The 22,052-nt window shown below is 38.7% G+C and overlaps 1 protein-coding gene across 1 annotated transcript; it reads right to left on the bottom strand.

Moving 5' to 3' along the window:
- Positions 1-394: 394 nt before the first annotated feature.
- LOC131042824 (uncharacterized) lies at positions 395-21,738 on the bottom strand. The gene is made up of 3 exons (XM_057976140.2): positions 21,062-21,738; positions 1,117-1,323; positions 395-868 (listed from the first exon to the last, which is right to left on the bottom strand). Exons 1-3 carry the CDS (start codon positions 21,452-21,454, stop codon positions 725-727), a joined length of 744 nt encoding a protein of 247 aa, XP_057832123.2. The 5' UTR covers positions 21,455-21,738; the 3' UTR covers positions 395-724.
- Positions 21,739-22,052: the final 314 nt, after the last annotated feature.

Genomic DNA, 22,052 nt, shown 5'->3' with positions numbered 1-22,052 from the left:
TAATTCATTGATAGAGATGTTGAAAATGATTATTTTCTGCTAAAATACAGGATTCAACATAAAACAGCTTGCATAGTTTTGGATTCTCCTGTCTCAAATTTGTATGCCGACATAGAACCCAAATTTAATACAATGATGAAATAAGATATACATTGAAACCCAGAAATGTTACAATACAAGTGCATGAAAATGCTGTTTCAGATTTAAAAAGATGCAAATTGATGTTGCCATGTGTGCTCATTATCAACTACAAATACCTTATTAATTCAAACTAGAAGTATGGACTTCAATTTGTAAGCATCCTTTTAAGAAGCGGCCTTTACCATGTTCAGTCATCTCTCAGTAACTAAAATGTGTAGGTCTCTCCAGTCATGTATTCAGAAAGAACAATAAGTAAAAAGCAGGGGAACGCAAATTGCGTTTTTGATATTTATTACAAAAAAATTAAGTCAAGTTGGCATACAGAAATACAGGGCATTTCCCTTGCTCCAAGAAATAACCTTGATGGCTCCTTTTAATCAAATCAATGTCATAGCAATATTTTCAATGACATAAATGAAACATTTCTTCATTTCCTTTCAAATATAAGCTAAATCATCGCTTCTTTCCTCTTAAGGGTTCCCAAATAGTAGGCTACATGATGGATGGCTAAAACACAGAAGCAAAGTTATTGCAGCAGTTGCCTGATAAGGAACCTACGATGAGTGCTAGAATCATAGCCTGATCATGAAATGTTAGCATTCTTCAAAGAACTACAAGTCACTAAGCCTGCAGATGTTCGCATTGGTCTATCTTTGAATACAGCCACACAATTATCTGTTGTCTTAAGGTGAGGCTGCACAGTTTCCCAGATCTTTTTCTTTTGAACCTATATTATTATGTCAAATAATACTCAGCAGAAAGAATTTAACAGATGGTAAGCAAATTAATTTAATATGCACTCTGTTTACAATGCTTGAAGATAGTGAAATGAAGATTAGTTTGGTTAACAAATTACAAAAGGGAGGTGTTAGTAATTTCTTTAGCAGACCTCTTTGTACTATTCAGAATAAATGAATACAGTGCACTAAAACACACCACCCATCAAAATTATTTAAATGATAATCCTCAACATACCTGATTTGGTGAAGCAGCATCAGGCTGACTGTTTGCTTCTGCATCTGAGCCAAACCAAATTCGCTCCCCAGGGACAGAACCTTCAGGAGGCATAAGAAGTTCAACATTTTCATGAGCCACATCAGATGCTGCCATAAGCATCCCATTAGATTTGATTCCACGCATATTCCGGGGCTTAAGATTGGCAAGAACAACCACATTCTTGTCCTGCACACAGTCCATATTCAAAACTGGCATCCAAACAATTAATAGCACGTATCTTCAGAAGAGTAAAACATTTAGTCACAAGTAGAGATTTAAAAAGCTAATTTTACTTTACAGAGAAATAAGAAGGGGTGCAAAGAGACGTGTCACAAATCAACCCATGTTGTCCCTGGTGCCTGGGCTCAAAGAAATATACTTGATGGCACCCCTTTGTTTGGGGAGACATCCAAGGATAAGCCCTGCATCCCTCAGATAGTTGAGGGATGCCTCATGAGCAACAAAAGACCAAAAAATCATTTTAAAAAAAGAATAAAACAATCTAAATATCCTGACCCTTAATGCATGGATGAGGAACAAAACCAACTCTTTGTTGTATATTCCCCATTACCATTGATCATTGATCATTCCTCTTCCCATTTTTAATTCATACATCATTATTGATGAAGCTGTTTTAGCTTCCATACACATTAAATACGACCAACTCTAAATATCATAAATTGTTTTTTCTGTTTTTGAACATGAAATGGATTGCAACTAACAAGCATCCCTTATTTCTGCACAAGGTGCAACCTATAATAATAAGAAATCTGAAAGAAATAAGAAAAATCATTGTGTCTGCTGTTGGCCCTGCTGCTGAGTATGGATCTGGTTTTCCAACCGGAACATGTGAAGTGTTTTGTGTGCCACAAGTTTGGTCACTATGCCTCTTAGTGTCCTGCGGTCACAGGTAACTTAATCATAGATAAAGAGGACGGGAAACGGTATCATGGTCTCTGGTGGATCTTCTTGAATTGAATACACCCACTTCTTTATCGAATACGGACCTTTTCTCTCTCTCGTATGTGGACCACTCCCTATATACCACCGCAACCACAAGATGTCGAGGCATTGAACCGAGAAGCAAACAAACAACTGAACCCGGACACCCGGATTTATAGAGATCTATTTCCAGCTCGGTAGAGAACTAACTCTTATCTGGCTCGGTCCTATCTTCATTCATATATCTACTCTTGCTTATCTGGCTCGGTGCTCACTCTGACGTAATCACCATCCTTTGAACCCCCTCCGTGCCATCCTTCACCGAGCTCCCTGATCCTTCCCAAAGGTAAGGTCGCTTGAGAAGGGAGGGGGGACTAAGGGCACTTTTCCTTCCTAATCGGGCCGATCCATTCGACGAATGACTGATGGAACTAGGTCCACCAGTTTGTAGGGCGAGATCGGGCACAAAGATACATATAGTAGAGTTTATAGTCCCAACTTCCCTTCGTCCAGTTCCAGTCCAGGATTCATTTTCTTTCATGGATCCGGTTCCTCTCCATCTCCTGCTGCAGTGGTTGGATAGGCCGATCCTTCATTCTCTCTCCCGTGGATGTGCCGTTATCCAAGCCCGGTCGGATGTGAATTATAGAATTCAGGCCAAAGCATCTTGCAGGTCCCCGGGATAGCTGGACTTGTTTGCAATCGCCTCAATAGACACTACCATAGGTGGAACGGGGAGAGAATAAGCTTAGAGACTCCAGCAGAATGCAGAGAATTGAAGATTGGTTCCGTGGAAAGCTCCAGCGGAATGGGAAAACTATAATTCCATGGACGGGTACCCTCATGGAACAGGGAAGACGAAGCCTTTTGATAGTAACTAGTCTTTTTTTTTTCTTTGGTTACAATGGACTACTAAAATAATGTTATAGGAGACTTTCAATATTCCTTCGCATGCTCACTTTTGCACCTCATTGTGCCTAAAGAAAAAGGGAAGAAAAGTCCTTCTGCAGAGATTGAGTCTTGTATCCTTGAAAGGCTTTTATGGAGTAATGAATAAGTTTTTGCACTGTATGAGTTCCTTTCACCCAAGTGACAATGAAGAGGAGCTTGAAACTGACAGCAGAAGTAGGGGAGGTAAGGCCAGCTGAAGAGAGTACTCAATCTGGTAATCTAGTTGAGAGTGATAAATTTCCATTGTCCTTCCAAGTTGTGGTCAAAGTACACCATGTGGATCCATTCAATAAAAAGACCCCTTTACAACAATTAGAAACAAGAATGGATGTAGGAAAAAAACAGTTAATTCAAAAGGGAGTCCCCTATAGTGATGAAAATTTTGCCTCCTTCAATGCTCCGGCAGCATTATTAGAGTGAATGTGCACCTCCAGCACATCTATGTAAAGGGGTGGGGCATGCAAAAGAGCTCTCGCTTATGGAAAAGACTAAGATAAACAAATTGTATAATGGTGCCATCTACACAACTTATATTGCCTCAGCATCCACAAGGGTTCAGTTCCAAACTCGATGGTGGACATGTTCAGTTCAGCATACAGCCTAGAGATGAGGCAAATGATGTTGTTGGTGTTGGAAATAAGCCACACCCGGACCGACGATGGACTGGTACAAGAGGGGCCAGTAGCTCAGTGGTAGAGCACTCCAGCAGCATATGGAAGGTCCTAGGTTCGAGTCCTAGCTGGTTCATGTCTCAACAAGGTATCAGAGCCAGGTCCAGGCTAGGAGCCCCAAGCACACGAGAGGTGTGGCTTAAGGGTGGGTGTTGGTGTTGGAAATTAGCCACACCCTGACCGACGATGGACTGGTCCAAGAGGGGCCAGTAGCTCAGTGGTAGAGCACTCCAGCAGCATATGGAAGGTCCTAGGCTCGAGTCCTAGCTGGTCCATGTCTCAACAGATGTCATTGGTGAATTCTTCTTTGCTAGTGCAATTCCATTCCATGGTTGCATGAGCAGAGCCTAATCTATGGACCGAAGGAATCAAAAATTGAAAACTACCATCTTATATAAGAACTATTCCAATACAGATGAATTGAAAGAATTGAAAGCCAAATGGGTCTCACATGGGTGCAACATTGGCATGGATGGGTGGTGGACAATACATTAGGCACCATCCACAGATCAACAGAATTGTCACATACAAAGAGGGATTTTGACTCTTTAGGGTAATTGGTCATTTGGGAACTACAAGCATGTGGAGCTCCATTTTCAAATTCTCAAAGATGCCATTGAAGATAACTGGCCCTGACAATATGGTGCAAGTTGTAACAATTGCAGCACATGTCTCCCAAGGCAACCCAAAGATCAGTTGATGCTGTGCACAAGCATATCCATTGTAACCCTTGCAAATATGCCATGAACAATGCACTTGTGACCATCAAAAAATTGGGTGGATCAAACAAGTTTTTGTCAATGCAAAAGATATGCAAATATTTTTCTGCAACCACCACACACCAAATGCACTGTTCTAGCCCTCCTTCAAGATGGAATTCATCAACTTCCCTAAAATTAGATATACATCCTATTTCATTCATCGGGAAGGATGATTGAGATACAAGAGCCTTGGCAAGTAACAAGCATGACATAAAAGTGGAATGGATGAGACAAATCAAAGGCTATGTTACAGATTCATAGGATTCTGCAGCTGGGTCCTGTTGACATGTTTTTTATGACAACGTCGAACACAAAATAAAGTTGTCTAACGGTCACTTCACTCTCTCTTGATCAAAGTGTGATTGCATGCTAAGATTGCAAGAAGTTCAAACAATCGACTCCAAGGTTCCTTTATGCTACGGACGTGACTCAGTTGGCTGATGTGATTGTTGGTAATCCAAGGGGCCTTACGTTTGCATCATTCTTTCATTTCTTTGTTGTGGCTGGAACTCCATCATCGGATTGGGTGCGAACGGACTAAAATGAATTGAAAATAAAGGGGAAAAGGGTTTAGCAGGATCTAAATCTACTCCTAAGGGCAGTGATAACAATGAATAGTGCTTTGATGGACAAATTCCAAATAAACCAAGCTCTGCTTCGCCAAGATCAACTACAACTCCGCAAGAACCGGTGCAATCTTCTGAGGATGTTGAAGAATTTTCATATTGAGAAAGTGCATTTGAATACCCAACACGACGCAATCCAAACGACCATTCACAATCGAACTTAGCACAAATTTGGGGGTTCTGGCTAACTTTATGCTGCAACTTACAATCAGCAAGATGCAAAAAGTATGAACCATGGAAATTCATCAAAAACCATTACATTCTCTATTGAAATCCAAGCACTTTATCTAACAACTGAGAAAATAAAATTCTACTCTAAGCGAGGAAGGTGAAACCATGCAAGTTTTGAAAAAATAACTTAAGTGGACACCATCAGAGAACAATGTTTCACTATTATTTTCTCAAAAACTTATCGCAACAATTTCATACAAAGCTCCCCTCCTTTTACAAATGAGGGGGTCACCCCTTTATATAGGCCTCAAGCCATGATTACAAGCAAAACCCTAATTAGGGTTTTCCCTAAAAGATTCTCCACTCAAGATGCAACAAGGTGGGAATTTCCAATTAATAACCCATCATGCCCAAATACAATTAATTCAAAAGTACCCAAAATAGCATCCAGTGCACATTAAATGCACCACCTCTTTCAAATTCACCCAACATGCGTTGAATATTCATCCATGCAAAAATCACCCCATTATGTCATAAATGCACCATCATTTCCACATGCGACGGCTGCATGCAAAAGGAATCTGCCATAAATTCAACATGCAACGACCGAGTTGCCATTTGGTCAAATATTCTGGTAATGAATGTGCCACTCTACTGCCACGTGTTCAATAGATCCTCGCCATGCAAGTGGACCCCGGCATCGTATATCCGCTCCTGCATATCAGGAGTTGTTGGAGAGGGAAAATTCGATTCAGGAAGAATTTTCTTGAAATCTCCTCAGCTTTCCTTGCTTGAAGAAGGTTTTCCATCAATTTTCACCATCTCCTATTTTTTAGGAAAATTTCCAAATTAGGGTTTCAAGTCCAGGAGGGAGAGAATTCTCCTACGAATCCAAATCTATGAAAATTTTGATATTTGGATGTGATTTGGTGTCTAAAAATAGGATTTTCAAAATCATTCCCGAGGGGATTTCCTGCATTTCCATTCCTCCTTGACCCTCGAAATTCTCCTTTGCCTTGGAAATTTCCATCCCGGACTTTCAAACTTAGGCGTGGAACGTGGAATTCACCTTGGTGAAGGGATTTCATTATTTCCATGCCTTAAAAAAATTTTGACTTCCTAACTAGGCCTAGAATTTTGACTTTGATAGGAGGAAATTCATCCTTCCCATGTCCTTCCTTGATACCTGGATTTTCGCATGCCTAAAACAAATTTTCAGTTTTCCAACTTAGGCGTGAAATTCACTCTTCATGGTGGAATTCATCATTTCATCCTTGATTTTTTTTTCCTGACTTAGCCATTTCAACATCCTTTCCTTGGCCAAGGCGTTGATCCCTCCATTCCCTGGAATCTTGAATTTTCTCCATCTTCCACGCCTTGTGTGTTTTGGCGCCTTAATGAACCCTTGGGCGCAAATTCTCCATGGAGGAGGAATTCATGAGTTTGAGCAATCTTCCATGCCTTCATGCATTTGGCGCCCCATCTTGTGCTTGGGCGCTAATTTGCTTGGGTCATGAATTTTCATTGTTCTTTCATTTTCCTTCATCTCTCTTGTTTGGTGCCTTGATCATGGCTTGGGTGGTATTTCACCTGAGGAAGGAATTCACAACTTTTCCTTCCCTCCTTGACCTCTTTACTTCAACGCCCTACCCAAGTGTTGGGCGGAATTTTGCACCGAAGGAGGAATTTTGTCAATTTGTGGATCCTCCATGAGACATCCATTTTGGCGCCTGTGCTTGGCCTGGGGCGGAATTTTGTTGTGGAAGAGGAATTCATCAATTTGTGAATCCTCCATGAGACCTTTGTTTTGGCGCCTTGTTGAGTGCTTGGGCAAATTTTGCACTGGAGGAGGAATTTTGTCAATTTGTGAATCCTCCATGAGACATCCATTTTGGCACCTATCCTTGGCCTGGAGCAGAATTTTGCCGTGGAGGAGGAATTCATCAATTTGTGAATCCTCCATGAGACCTCTGTTTTGGCGCCCTGCTGAGTGCTTGGGGGGATTTTGGCCATGAAGGAGGAATTTGATGTTTTCTACCAATTCAGGACATGTATATATATGAAATATAACATTTAAGTATATAAGTGGGCATCTTCAATATGTCTTTTTCCTTTCTTATACTTTAAGTTATATTTCATATATATTGTCAAGATGTTTGAAAGTGGTTTCAAGTCCCTAGGAATCATAATGCAAATTCTGGATTTTGGAAGATCTTTCAAATTTTCAGACTTAGTCAAATTTCAGGCCATTTTCGGATCAAGATGACATTGGTGGATTGATGTGAATTTCCAAACATGGATGATTTTGCATGCTTTCCTCTTCTGGAATAGGAGTTCCAAACTTAACCATTTTTTGATCCAACTTGTCTGCCTTTTGACTCTTCTGGATTTAGAAATGGTCTTCAAGAACGTTCAGTCTTCAGCATCTTCAGAGATATTCAGCTTTCAATGTTTTCCTATGGAGATCCTGCCAAAAATAGAATTTCCCAAATAGTAAGTGTTTCAAAATGTCAAGGTTTGGGCAAAATCGGTCAGAAAAGCACTTGCTAAAAATAGAAATTACTAAAAATAGTAAGTTTGATTTTTGGCAAAATTAGACCAATCCAAGAGGCAGTGAAACTTACTAAAAATAGTATGCTCTCAGAATTCACTCAAATTTTACTGGGAGGTTCCTTGAATAGTCCTGATTCCATTTCTAAGTTCAGTTTTTCCAAAACCCTAAAAGAAACCCCTAAAATCTAGGACAGAAGGCAGAAACCCTAAAATTAACAAAACGAGTCCTAGACTTAACCAAATTTGCTCAAACGAAAAGCAGACTTAATCAATATGACCCCCAAACACTTGCAAAGCAGAGAGACTGACGAGACTGCTGCGAAAAGACCGGGAGGGCCTAAAAAGTAGGGGGTCCCCATTTGCAATGGGGCGATGTGTGAAAACGTCACAACAGGTCCCCAACCAATTCGAACCCGATTCGCAAGTCATGTCTGCTATGGGTCCAGACAAGGTTCCAAACCCAACCTATGGGTCCAGCCCTGCCAAACCCGAGACGAATTTAAATACCCAAAATGTGTTTCCACAGATTTAGGTGAGACAACCATTTTTTTCAATTCTTTTTTTACTTTTTTAATGTAAAAAGCTAATTTTGCAACCCAGCCCTAATTTTTGACATACAAAACATCTAAAAGGCAAAGCATATCTCATTTTCATATTGTAAATGAAAAAACAAAAATAATTTCCTCCATTGCTGAACTTATTTTCTTGCTTGCCATTGCATGAATGGAGTTGAAGATTGATCGTTGAATGCTCCACGCAAGTAGTTGTGCTATTCCTATGCATTTGCAAGTGTTTCAAGGAGATCAATTTCTTCAGTAGAGGTAGGTTTTTTTGAAAAAAAAAAAAAAATTAACCTAAACTCTCTTGTTTGTTTTGAAGTTTTTTCCTTTTGGTTTGTTTTGAATGTGTTGTTTATTAAAATTGTTGTCTAAAGTATTACAATAGAAATTGTTTCTAGCATCGTGAATCAACCCTGCTTTAAAACAGACCCAAACTCTCCCCTTTGGAAATGTATTGTAAGGGTACAACTTCTAGGTGGTGGAGGTTTATATTTGGATTTATAAACATTGTTAAGTTAGATATTCGAGCTCATACAATCAAGTGAAAGGCCATTTGTGTAGGATCACTAGACAAATCATCAAATTTTGTCCAAGAGAACCAAGCCCAAATTATAAAGTCCTTCTAGATGAAAGCATTGGCACGTTATTGACGTGTTTTTTATGACAGCGCCTAACACAAAATAAAGTTGCCCAACGGTCAATTTACTCTCTCTTGATCAATGTTCAATTGTATCTAAGATTGCAATCCATTGAAATTAAAGCACCGCTCTACTTCTACTCTAAGTGAAGGTGAAACTATGCAAGTTATGAAATATAACTTAAGTGAACACCATTAGAGAACAATGCATCACTGTTATTATCTCAAAAACTTATCGCAACAATTTCAATCAAATATCACTTGTTTTACAAATGAGGGGGCCACCCCTTTATATAGGCATCAAGCCTTGATTAAATGCAAAACACTATTTAAGGTTTGCCCTAAAAGATTCCCACATATAATGCAACAAGGTGGGAATAAACATTAATGACCCATCATGTCCATTATCAAAATTACATTCCTACCAAAAATAACATCCATTGTGCATTTTTCTTTCAAATTTACCCAATGTGTCATAAATGCTCCATCATCTCCTAAACACGACAACTACATGCAAAAGATGTTCCATTACTTCAGCATGCATTGACCCAACTGCCACTTGGTCAAATATTCCTACCATGAATGCACCAAAAGATTCTCACCATGCAAATGGATTCCGCCGTCATAGGCACTTCATAATTTTTCGGGTTGTGCTTCATTAATGCGGAATATTCTCCTTGCTTGTCGGCAATTCATCCTTTAAAAGAATCTTTCAATCCCAGATTCACAAAAGATACTTTTGAAGATTTTCCTGCCTTGGAACAATCTTTTCACTTTTGAAGAATTCCCGAATGCTTGGAAATTTTGGAGAGAGAAAGTCCTAGAGAGAGAATTTTCTATCTTGAAGGATTCTTTTCGTGTTTTTGAGTTCATCTTGTCCTGAAGGATATTTTTGATCAATTTTCCACATTTCCTATTTTTTTAGGAATTTTTTCAAATTTGAGTTTTGAGGTCCAAGAGGGGGAAAATTCTCTCCCTTGGCCAATTTTGTCAATTTTCTATCCTGGAGGAATTTTTTTGTGTTTTTGAGTTCATCTTGTCTTGAAGGATATTTTTGATCAATTTTCCACATTTCCTATTTTTTTAGGAATTTTTTCAAATTTGAGTTTCAAGGTCCAAGAGAGGGAAAATTCTCTCCCTTGGCCAATTTTGTCATCGCCTCGAAATTTGGACGAATTTTCATGCCTATACGAGGTTTTTTTTTAATTTTTTCCAGAGGGAATTTTCCTTTTTCATTCTTATCCACGACTTCAAATTTCCATGCCTTGGAATTCAACCTTCAATCTTGAGCACTATAATAACCCTGTGGAGGAATTTTCTTTTCTTGACTTCAAATTTCCATGCCTTGGAATTCAACCTTCAATCTTGGACGCTGGAATGACCTTGTGGAGGAATTTTCTTTCGAAGGGAAATTCCTTGACTTCAATCTTGGGCATCGGAATGACCCTGTGGAGGAATTTTTCGAAGGGAAATTCCTTGACTTCAAATTTCCATGCCTTGGAATTCAACCTTCAATCTTGCGCTGGAATGACCCTATGGAGGAATTTTCAAATTTCCATGCCTTGGAATTCAACCTTCAATCTTGGGCGCTGGAATGACCCTGTGGAAGAATTTTCTTCAAGACTTCAAATTTCCATGCCTTAAATTTAACCTTCAATCTTGGGCACAGGAATGACCCTGTGGAGGAATTTTCTTCTGAAGGAAAATTCCTTGACTTCAAATTCCCATGCCTTGGAATTCAACCTTCAATCTTGGGCGTTGGAATAACCCTGTGGAGGAATTTTCTTCTTCCTTGACTTCATATTTCCATGCCTTGGAACTCAACCTTCAATCTTGGACGTTGGAATGACCCAATGGAGGAATTTACTTCAGAAGGAAAATTCCTTCAATTCAGATTTCCATGCCTTGGAATTCAACCTTCAATCTTGGGCACTAGAATGACCATGTGGAGGAATTTTCTTTGAAAGGAAAATTCCTTGACTTCAAATTTCCACCCCTTGGAATTCAACCTTCAATCTTGGGCGCTCGAATGACCCTGTGGAAGAATTTTCTTCGGAAGGAAAATTCCTTGACTTCAAATTTCCAAGCCTTGGAATTCAACCTTCAATCTTGGGCACTGGAATGACCCCGTGGAGGAATTTTCTTTGGAAGGAAAATTCCTTGACTTCAAATTTCCATTTTTGGAATGATTTCCACACTTAGCCATTTTTTGCTCAGAAGCCTACTTTTCAAAGTTTCCGAATTTAGACAAGTATTCAAGAATGTTCAATCTTCAATGCCATGAATGCTTATGATAAACCTGCCAAGAATAGACTTACTAAAAATAGTAAGCATTGTTGGTTCCCCAAAGGGTTTACACTGCAACAGGCAGAACCAAGTTGATTCTTCAAATATCTATGGAGAAGCCAACTCCAACTATCAATATCCTCTAGAACTTGGACCAACTATGACAAGGATTCAACAGATCCTTCTACACTTTGGGCTCAGCAAAACCCGAGAGGGTGATCCCTTAGTGAATTTATGATCTCTGCGCCATACTCACATCACACTAAAACAAAGCAGTTAATCCCATATACAAGCTCATCAAAGAGGGAGAATGCTCATCAAAGAGGGAGAATGCTCAACAATGGCGAATTCTTCAATGATCCTCAACCTATTGGAGCATGAGATTGAGAAAACAAATAATAACAGACATGAAGTGAAATGTGTTCTAATAATCAACAATTTATAGCAAATACAGATGAACTAAGGATAAAACTGACTGTAAAGACCAAAACAAGCTAATAACCAATGCCTTATTCCATTGGGTGCTTGAATTCAGAAGACATAAAATGAATTATAATAGAATTCTATCTAATAGCATTCAAATCTAAGATAATATTGCCTTACAATATTTCTTATCTGCAATCCCAACCCAAACTACTTATCAAATCCCTGAACAAGCCCTACCATTTTGCAATCTTGTTTTAGCATTTAATTGATCCCTTAGATCAAAGCATAAACACAAATTACATACATCACAACAATGCACTGAATGAAAGAAACCCTTGATTATATTTCATTCAAAAGATGATAGAATTGTACAACGAAGAGAAATAGATCAGAATTGTATTTCTATTGACTAAATATGATATTTCTATCATAAAACAATTTACATATAACTCCTTCAAAAACCTACAAAAAACTTGACACGACTCTTATCTATTGCTCTTCAAAATCTTTACAATTTGCTCATTTTCACTTAAAACCTGCTAGAGGAACCTATGACTCTGACTTAGCAAAACTCAAAACCAATACCAGAACCCTGTCTCTTGGCCTTGAATTCTCTTTTATAGAAACAAGGGAGCAAACAAGCTACGGGCTAGAGATAACACATGTCACAAGACAATTGGATAACATGCGACATCTTGTTACAAAAATATTCCCTTTATGGAATGTCACAACCAAGACCAATATCTCTAGTTGCTTCAAAAAGACATTCCATGCACTTTATCCCTTTTGTTGTTGTCGATGAAGATCTGATATGGGCCCACCTTGCTGTTGTTCGTGCTCAAAAAGGTAACTGCTTCTAGAAGACCAAACTGCCTGCCAGAATGTCACATCAATTAGTTAGCTAACTAACTGTTTGCAATCCTTACTCCTTCAAGTAGTTGTTACTCCATTCGCCATATTCTTCATCAAATGGCCATCTAAAATTCATGACCTCATCAGCCTTTGCCATATATGGAGTATATTTAACCGCTACCTAATTTGCCTCTCTTTCAAAAGACTCAAAGAATGTCCCTGTACATATTATTTTGCCCATGTTGTCCTCCAGCATGTCAGTATCCAACCCCTCAAGTGTTTCATTCAACTCACTGAAGTTCTTCATCAACTCCCTTATCTTTCTTTCTATACTTTCTGGCAGAATCTGGGCTTCTTGCATTGACTTCACCAACAAATGGGTTGGTTGAAGTGTAGGTGGCCTCTCAGCATGATATTTGGAAGCCATTGACATTATTCTAAGTTCATTTCCCCTTTGTCACCATTTTGTAAACAAAGGGATTGCCACTTCCTTGTCTCTGTCAAATTTTTGAATAGCATAAAATAATAAAGAATATAAAGAATGAATGCTATTTAACCTACTATCCACCTTCTCATTCAAATGAGTTAGCACTGAGCTAACTACCTCTCTTTTGCTTGGAGGCAAACTGATCCTCTGACTCCTTTAGTTTATTCTCCAACTCAGTGACCTTCTCCAAAAGTTGGGCTCTTGTTGGATCAGTTGATCTAGTAGGTTCTTCATCAACATATGGCACTAATGATATGCTTGGATAGCAGTCTCGTTGTCAAATTGAACTACTTCATCTACATGGGTGACAGGTGGAGACCTAGATGTTGATGGTTCTGATACAATTGTAGGAGCGGAAGGGGATGCTCCTATCTGTCCCTGCTCAAGAAGTTGAACTCTAGTTTGCAGCTCCACACGTCTCTTTTAAACTACATTATATTCATTGAAAAGCTTTTCAAACTTCTTCATAAGTTCCTCTTTTTCCATGGCCTCCCTCTTAGAAGTTTCATGGGCCAATTTGACCACATCAACAGTTAACTATGAGACCTCAACATTTGATGTATCAAAGGCTCTTTTTATGATGAGGCTTCCCCTCAAGGTTAGATTTATATCACTAATATCAGGCCTTCTAAGCACCTTCTCTAATGCCCATATTGCCAAGGTTGCATAATCATTTGCAAATTCCGATCCTTTCAATGCTAAGCTTGCTTCTTCCTCTGAATTGAATTGTCGCTCTTTTGATTTCCTAATGGCATCAAAAGCCACTACATCTGCTATATCCCACTCTCGTAGAATTAAGACCCCGGCCTAATTTATGATGATCTTGCCTTCATCTACAGCGATTCTTTTGAATTCTTCCATCACCTCATTCTTGACTTCTTCTTGATTTTCTTGGTCAGACCTATCTGGCCTTTGGGCCTTTCTCTCAGCACTTCTCCTTTTGTATTCCTCTATTTTCATTTTCCAAGCAAATTGCAAGAAAGTCAAGCTTCTCACAAAAGCCTCATCCTCAATAAATTTATCACATGCCTCTTTTCTTACATCTTTGAAGGCTCTATCTCTAAAGGAGTGAGGTCCAATTCTAATATTGGTGGCACAAGAGGGATACCAATCTGCATATCTGCATTTGTCACTACAATAGTATCCTCCTCTTGTTGTTCTTCCATGTGTTGTTCCACTGCTTGTTCTTCAACCTGCCTTGAAGGTGAAAGGGGCACATGTGGTGGTGAGGGACTCTTGTTTGATTCTTCAAGATCAATGATTTTGACCCCCTTACAAGGTTTTGCTTGTACTTTTGGGGGTGGTTCTCTCTTCATTATTTTCTTTCCTTTTCTCCTCATCAACTCTTCGATGTCACTGCTACTTTCCTCTTCACTACTTGTCTCTTTTCTTACCCTCTTTATAACAACACTATCCTTTGGAGGAGGCTCATAACTAGGTTTGCCTTCTTCCAGCCCATCTATTCTTTGAGGTGGAGGAGGTCGTGGGCCTGGTGGTTTCATTCTCATTTGATGAAACAAGGCTGCCTCTTCTAGTGTTATGGGTGTAGGCCGTTGTAAATTTCTTCTCTCAACCTATTGGCCATGGACTTCTTCAAGTCTAGTCCTCTTTTCCTTCAATGCAAGAATTAATTCATCAAAGTTATTCATTACACAATCAACTTTGGCACAAAGTGGAGTGAAATCTCTCAATGGATCATAGCTTGGATCTATTCTCTACACTATAGCCCATAGCTTCCTAACTATCCATTTCTCCTTCCTCCAATCCCGAGTCATGAAGTCAAACTCATTCCTTATTATATCCTCCGGGAAGTTATGCTCATGGGGCACTGGACCTCCTTTAATTCTTGCCCTGAAGTAGTAAAACCCTTCAGGGTCACTATGTCTGGCTAGGCTGACCCCTAAATGATATGGTGCAAAAAGCTTGTCAAAATGCACATATCCCCCTTTAATAATCACAAACTATGAAATAACAGTATAATCAGGGAAAATAGTTCCTTTGCCTCTCCCCTTCAACTCCTTATCATGTATGCACACTATTTGCCACATCACTTCAGCAAAACCCAATCTTAAAGGAACATTGAAAGGTAATACATGTGGCTCACCGAGGAAGCCATAAACTCTAATTATTGTACTGACAGGATAAGGGATAACGTCCCCCCAATTGTGCTCAATTCTCAAAAGTGGCAGCCTCTCTTTAGGTCTTATTAAATCATGCAACTGTGTGGGAATCCTTGGTGGATTCACTGTTAATCTTTGCCTCAATCTAGAAGCAAAATTATTGTCAAACCTCACAAAACTGGCCTCTTGCCTGTCCCAAGACATATCCATGCTCCAAAGCTGCACTGGCACCTCATTGTTGCCAATTGTTCTTCTGAGATTCATGGTGCCCTCAAAGTAATCTGCATTTCTATATAGGAACATGTGCATTAGCAAGGAATACCAATAGAAATGAGTGCCAAATACACCACTCTTGACATCTTGCAACCCCTCATGAATCTTCTCTTCAAGGTATGGGGCAAAGTCAAAGATCATTGTAAAATTTGGATGCTGAATTTGTATAGCCATATACACAAAATCAGGTGGCATGACTGTAATAGGATTGAATCCTAAGATCTGACACAGAGAGAAGAAGGTGGCCTGAAAATAAGTGGCAAAAGCACCAATGGGAAAAAGCTCCTATGAACTAGAGCCAATATGGTAAGTTGTCTCTCCTGCTTTTGCCAAATGAGTTGGAAGGAGGCTAGTTCTGATGAAATCCTTCATCCTATAATATTCTGCCTTCAACTCATCCAAATCTATATGTACCAGGGTAGCAGAAGGTTCATATAAATTAAAAATCTCTTGGAATTCCTCCCTCTTGATCATCAACAAAATCTCTCCCTCATTTCCCCTTATAACCCTTGAAACAGGGTCATACTTGTCTGCAACAGCATTCAAAAGGTCGACATCCATGAATACATTCGGCACTACCAACTTGCCCAAGTCATATTGCCAAGCACTTGAAAATGGGGATTGCAAATTTCTTTGTCCATACCACAATTTGAACATTTCTACCCCACTCATCGATACCCTAGCATCTGCAATGTGGTATGCTTTATTAGTTAACCCTTATCCTAGGGTTTTGCCCTAACCAAGTCTCTGCCCTTGATATCTATCATTAGTTGAGGGCTTTAATCGATCAAGAAAATCATCAAAAAGGTTTCTCTTCAAATATTCTATTTGTCCTGAGTGGTTTCGCAGGGGAGCCATCTTACTAGACTAGGGTTTCTTATCAATTACCCACAAAGGGAAGAAGAAAACTAGGGCTTAACACGAGAATATCAACTACAACACAAAAATGTACGAATTCTCACTTCTTTATGCCAAATTCTAAAACCTATAGCAATTTACAATCTTTTCCCTATAATTTTCACACAATTCGCACTTCAACCACTTTGAAAACACAGAAGAAAGATTGAGCAACTTACGGCTTTGTATGCACCAGACGAACCCTAATTTTGCACTGGAAGAACTTGTTCCAATCTTCTCCAATTCAAGATTCACCTTCCGATCACCTCTGAATTGCTTTGAAAGTCGGAAATGGCTCAAAAAATGTTTTTGTTATCGTTCTGGAATGAAGTCACCGTCCCATCCGCCATTACTACTCGCACGAGCGAAGAAACGGCTCCAATTTGCATTTGAATTAAGTTTGAAACAGGACCGTTGATCTTCTCCATGTTGGTGCATCACACGATTTACATTGGTCAATCTGACATTGACCATCATATGTGGCAAGTGGACGCGTCAAATGTATGACGTAGCACCTCCAGCTCACCATCCACTTCATCTTGATCAACGGCCCACCATCAGCTCACCTCGACCCGCCTTGGACACGTGGCATCATCTTGTGATGTTGCGGTCCTTATCCTTCGTGCATCTTCGACCGCAAGGTTGCAAGGGTTGTTGGATCTGTTTGCTATTTACCTAGTTGCTACGATGACCACCAATCTTAGCAAGTTAAACATCGAGCACCTTTCTGCATTGATTAAAAACATCGTCGTCGAAATTAGGCACGTGCAGATGAGAAAGCTTTTAGTAGTTCGCACTTATCCGCAAGGAACCGGTAACAACAAAGTGTTTCAAAGGTCTAAACGTCAGCTTAATAAACCGTTGAGGTTAACCACAAGGGGACCCGCCTACGACTTAGCCGCTAGATGATAATGTTAAACATAACGTTGAGAAACAAGGCGGGGGGGACGACCATAGGGAAATATTAACGCGCAAACTTAAGAAAAAATACAAGGGGCCAGCCGAAAACAACTTTAGCCTAGAAAATAAAATGGCCCCACCAATGGTATTAAAACCCTTGGACTTAATGAAAAAAGTAATGCAAGATTATAACATGTTTAGGGCTTTTTTAACCATGAGACTCAACCGGATGACATAAACCCTAAGCCTAAAACATGGGACAGAGAGCCAAATAAATTCAAAATGACCAATATTTTGACCAAGGCATGAAGATTTTTTGCACAGTCAGGCAGTGAAATCCCTTAAAAATAAGAATTTTCTAAAAATAGAAAGTTGCTCAAAATTCACTCAAATTTCACTAGTAGATTCCTTGAAGGGTCCCGATACCAATGCAATGCTCAGTTTTTCCAAAACCCTAAGGAAAAGTTCTCAAATCTAAGTCTAAAAGGAAAAACCCTAAAATAGGCAAAACAGGTTCCAAACTTAGCCAAATTTACTCAAACAACTTGCAAACTTGATCAAATTCACCCCAAAACACATGCAAACCGAAAGGACTACTGCAAAACGACCCAAAGAACCAAAACCAAATGACCAAGAGGACCTAAAAAGTAGGAGGTCCCCATTTGCAATGGGGTGATGTGTGAAAACGTCACAACTATGCCCCCTCCAAAGCATCTTATTTTGAACCTACAAAGAGCCATCCATTTTTGTCCATATCTAAAGAACCAGTAGCCTCTACACATAAGAAATCAAAGTGACCGTTGGAAAAGGCTTATCATAACAAGTCTAGAGAGATTATAGATCAAGATTCAAAACATAGTTTATGTGAATGGATTGGCATTCAATGTTATTCACTCACCATATTGGCAAAAAATAGTGAAAACAATTAATGAGGCTCCAAAAGACTACAAAGGCCCAAATTTTAAAAAGGCAATTGTTGAAAAAGGCATATCATAATGAGTCAAAAGAGATTATCAATCAAGACATAACAAGATGTGTCTATGTGAATGGATTGGCATTCAATGTTCACTCACCATATTGGCAAAAAATGGTGAAATCAATTAATGAGGCTCCAAAAGACTACAAGGGCCCAGGTTTTGAAAAGGTGCATAACACCTTGTTGGACAAAGAGGTGAAATTTGTAGAGGACTCCTTGAAAACCATAAGATATTCGTGGATTGAAAAGGGGTGTCCATCATTTATAATGGCTGGAAAAAATGCAAAAAATTGGCAATTGATCAATATTATTGCAATATCCCCTAAAGCAGCAATGTTTTGAAAGCAATGGATTGCGAAGGAAAGGTGAAACATGGTGCATTTATTGCTAACATTCTTTTCATGACTTCGAGAAAGTGGGCCCTTGAAATGTTGTGCAAGTTATAACAGACAGTGCCAAAAACTGTAGGGTAGGATTGTTGGGTTGTTAGTTGAGGAACATTACTCACACATTTTTTGGACACCTCATTATGTCCACTCCCTCAACCTAATGCAACAAAAAAAAGACACCAAAATTGATTTGATCAAACAAGTGTATGTTGAGGCCAAAGATATCCAAATGTTCATTACCAACAACCATATGTCACAGAGAAATTTTAGAACATTCTTGAGATTGAAGTTGTTGAAGGTAAGTCAAATAATAAATATGTTTCATTTTAGTAAACTTTTTAATTTGACTTTAATTCTAATTTTTATAAATTTAATTTATTTTTATTTTTATTTTTATTTCAATTGTGATAAGTCGACTTGTGAAGGTTCATGAAGCATTTCCTAACATGGTAATCAGCCCAAATTAAGACCATATAAAGGCAATCTAACACTACAAGGGCAATAAAAATTAAGCAAATGATCCTAGATGACATTTGGTGGGATCATGTTGAGTATCACCTCACTTTCACTAAGCCCATATTCAGCATGATCCATCATGCAAACATGGATAGGTCTTGTTTTGGGTGAGGTATATGATGTCATCAACTCAACAATAGAGAAGATGAAAGTCATCATAAATTTAAATGAGCAAGATCTTGAAGAAAACTTCTTCAAAGAACTACACCAAATATTATAGTTCTCAACTCAAGGGTACAAAATGATTTTGTGCATCTTCTTGCCTTTGCATTGAGTCCCAAATATTATACTTATCAACTCCTTTTTGTTGCCACAAGAATTGCCACATATAGAGATCTTGAAGTTGCTCAAGTGTACAAGGCAGCACTCCGTAGACTCTTCGCTGATCATGTCATGCAACATGCAATGCGGACTAAGTTTGTGGGTTTTGCATGCTCCAGTGGTTGTGGTCTTCATGCTCTTTGGGACAAGTATATGATTAATGGTCATAAATGCCTAAACCCTAAACCTCTTGCAATATAAGTCTTATAAAAAAAGCTTTTATATTTAAGTTTTGTTTATATTTAATTTTGTAATTTAAATTTTATAATCTTGTAACTCTTAACTCTCTAATTTTGTTTTAATAGGTTGCTAGTTCATCTACATCTCAGAGGAATTGAAGCAATACTCCATCCACTCAATAAAGCACAATAGACTACAATACAAAAAAGTAGAGGACTTGGTGTTTGTGCATTCAAAATTGTGGCTCCTTACACAAGTAAAGTGGCTGCAAAGAAGGGAAGACAAGAAAGTGGGATATCGGGCCAAAGAGCATAGACTTGGATGCTTCCATTGCCCACTTTGCTGCACTCGATGTTAATGATTACTGTGAGCCACCTAGTAAGCTTGACAGTGCTAGTGCCAATGCTAGAGCAAATGGTAGTGCCAATGATAGAGAAAGTGGTAGTGCCAATGCTAGAGTAAGTGGCACTATTTGCGCTTCTTATAGTTTACCACAACATATGACTTTTTTGATGACCCAGATGATATTTGATCAATGATGGCTGACTGAAGACACTTGACATTATTATTAGTAACTTTAAGGTTTAACATATATCATCACATTTTGGTCAAATGCCAAATTCATGACCTTTATTATATATCCCCAATTTTCACAATAAATTTAAATGGAGAAATATAATTTTCCAGATTTGTATAGATGACTTAATTTAAGATTTCATCAGTAGGTTATGTCGTTGTGTCTAATAACATAGAGATAATGAACTGCTAAAAGGTAAATAAATAAGTTTAACATGAATTCATGAGACATTTACTATTTTATGTGTCTGAGGCGGGTTCATCTAAAGAATTCTCTGGTGTATTCTATACCACTTTTCTTAAGAAAATAGCTAGCAACTTTCAAACAGGATAACCAATTGATTTAATGGACGACTCTCACGGGAGTGACCCACCTGCAAAAATGGGTACTTGCATTCTCGGAAACTTCTGGGTGGGTTCTTCCTCTGCTCTAGGATGGGTGTCTTGAGTATTGATATAAGATAGATGGCAAGTGTTTTTTCAGGAACTTTATCAAATAACCAGCATAAATTCTTTTTTAAACCATGGAAAATAATTGCTCTTTGCATTTGTTTCAAACTGAAATAACATTTTAAACTCTTAATTGATAAATACATAAAAAATAGCACATAAAATTCTCCTCAAACGGAATTGTAAGATTTAAAAAGTCCTGGGTGAGGAAATTTTAATTTGGATTATCTTTCACTATAATCATACAGTTTGTTAACGGAACTCCCTAGCTTAGGCTAAATTAGGGTTTAAATACATAAAGAGTTGGAGAAATTACCAGAATGTAGTAAGTTAAAACACATTTTAGTTTGGTTGTCAGTAAAAGGAAATAATCGTTTTAAGGGTCAGGGTTAGTATAATGTACCTGAAGGTGGTCTTGTTGAATATAGTTAACGAGGCCACTGCAAATGGTGCGGGGCTCTGGCTCGCCCATATCTACTTCCTCCACGTACAAAGAATCTGCTTCTGGGTGTCTCCATACTTTTTGAATGCGTCCCACGCGAATGTCCAACGCCTCCACAGCAGCTTGGAGGGCACGCTCACCGCTTTCTTCTTCTGATGGAGAAGCGGGAGTACTGGTAAGGGGAGTAGAGGAACATGAACACAGTAGGTTTAGGGTTAGGGTTTTGATATGAGAAACCCCGTACCGCGGACTCCATAGCCGAAAGCTTCTCAAATGTGATGGGATATAGGAAGGGATATTTGATGAATGTGAAATCAGAATGGCGCTGCTCCTCAGAGCAATTGAAGATGCCATCTTCTCGTTTAACCATTTAGGGTTTACGGTAGATTTAGGGTTTCTAAGACATTTATTATATATGTGATTTTGTTGTCTTTTTGGCGCTGCGCTCTCGCTAGTTGCATAATTTGAATTGATTCACGTACTGGCCCCTTGGTGTCTATGGTCTATAGTTGCAATGGATGCCTTATCAAAAAAAACTAGGGGAACACTTAGGTGTATGGTGCAGATATGTTTTGTAATCTTCTTGTATTGAAAAGATATATACATATTGCTTTCAGATAAATTCGATCCATTGTAGTGCAAAGATGATAGTGCGGCAAGTAATTTGAATTAGATCATGTAGCCTAAACATAGGTAAAGCTATATAGTGAGTGAGCGAGTTAATACTTCAAATATGGGTAATGTTATTTACAAGCATTTAAGCTTGCCTTAGTTAGGTTTCTATCAATGCTTAACTTCTTTGTTATAGTCATAAAGAAAAAAGGTGAGGGAAAGGGGGATGATGGAAGATTTCGAGATTGTAACCCAAATACACATTGACCATGCCTACCTCTACTTTGCTATCCAATAGTAAAATACCAATTTATTAGAATCCCCTGTTGTTGGATTCCAA

Source organism: Cryptomeria japonica, chromosome 9, assembly GCF_030272615.1.
Source record: "Cryptomeria japonica chromosome 9, Sugi_1.0, whole genome shotgun sequence".
Lineage (NCBI taxonomy): Eukaryota > Viridiplantae > Streptophyta > Pinopsida > Cupressales > Cupressaceae > Cryptomeria > Cryptomeria japonica.
This window is presented reverse-complemented; position numbering and strand designations above follow the sequence as displayed.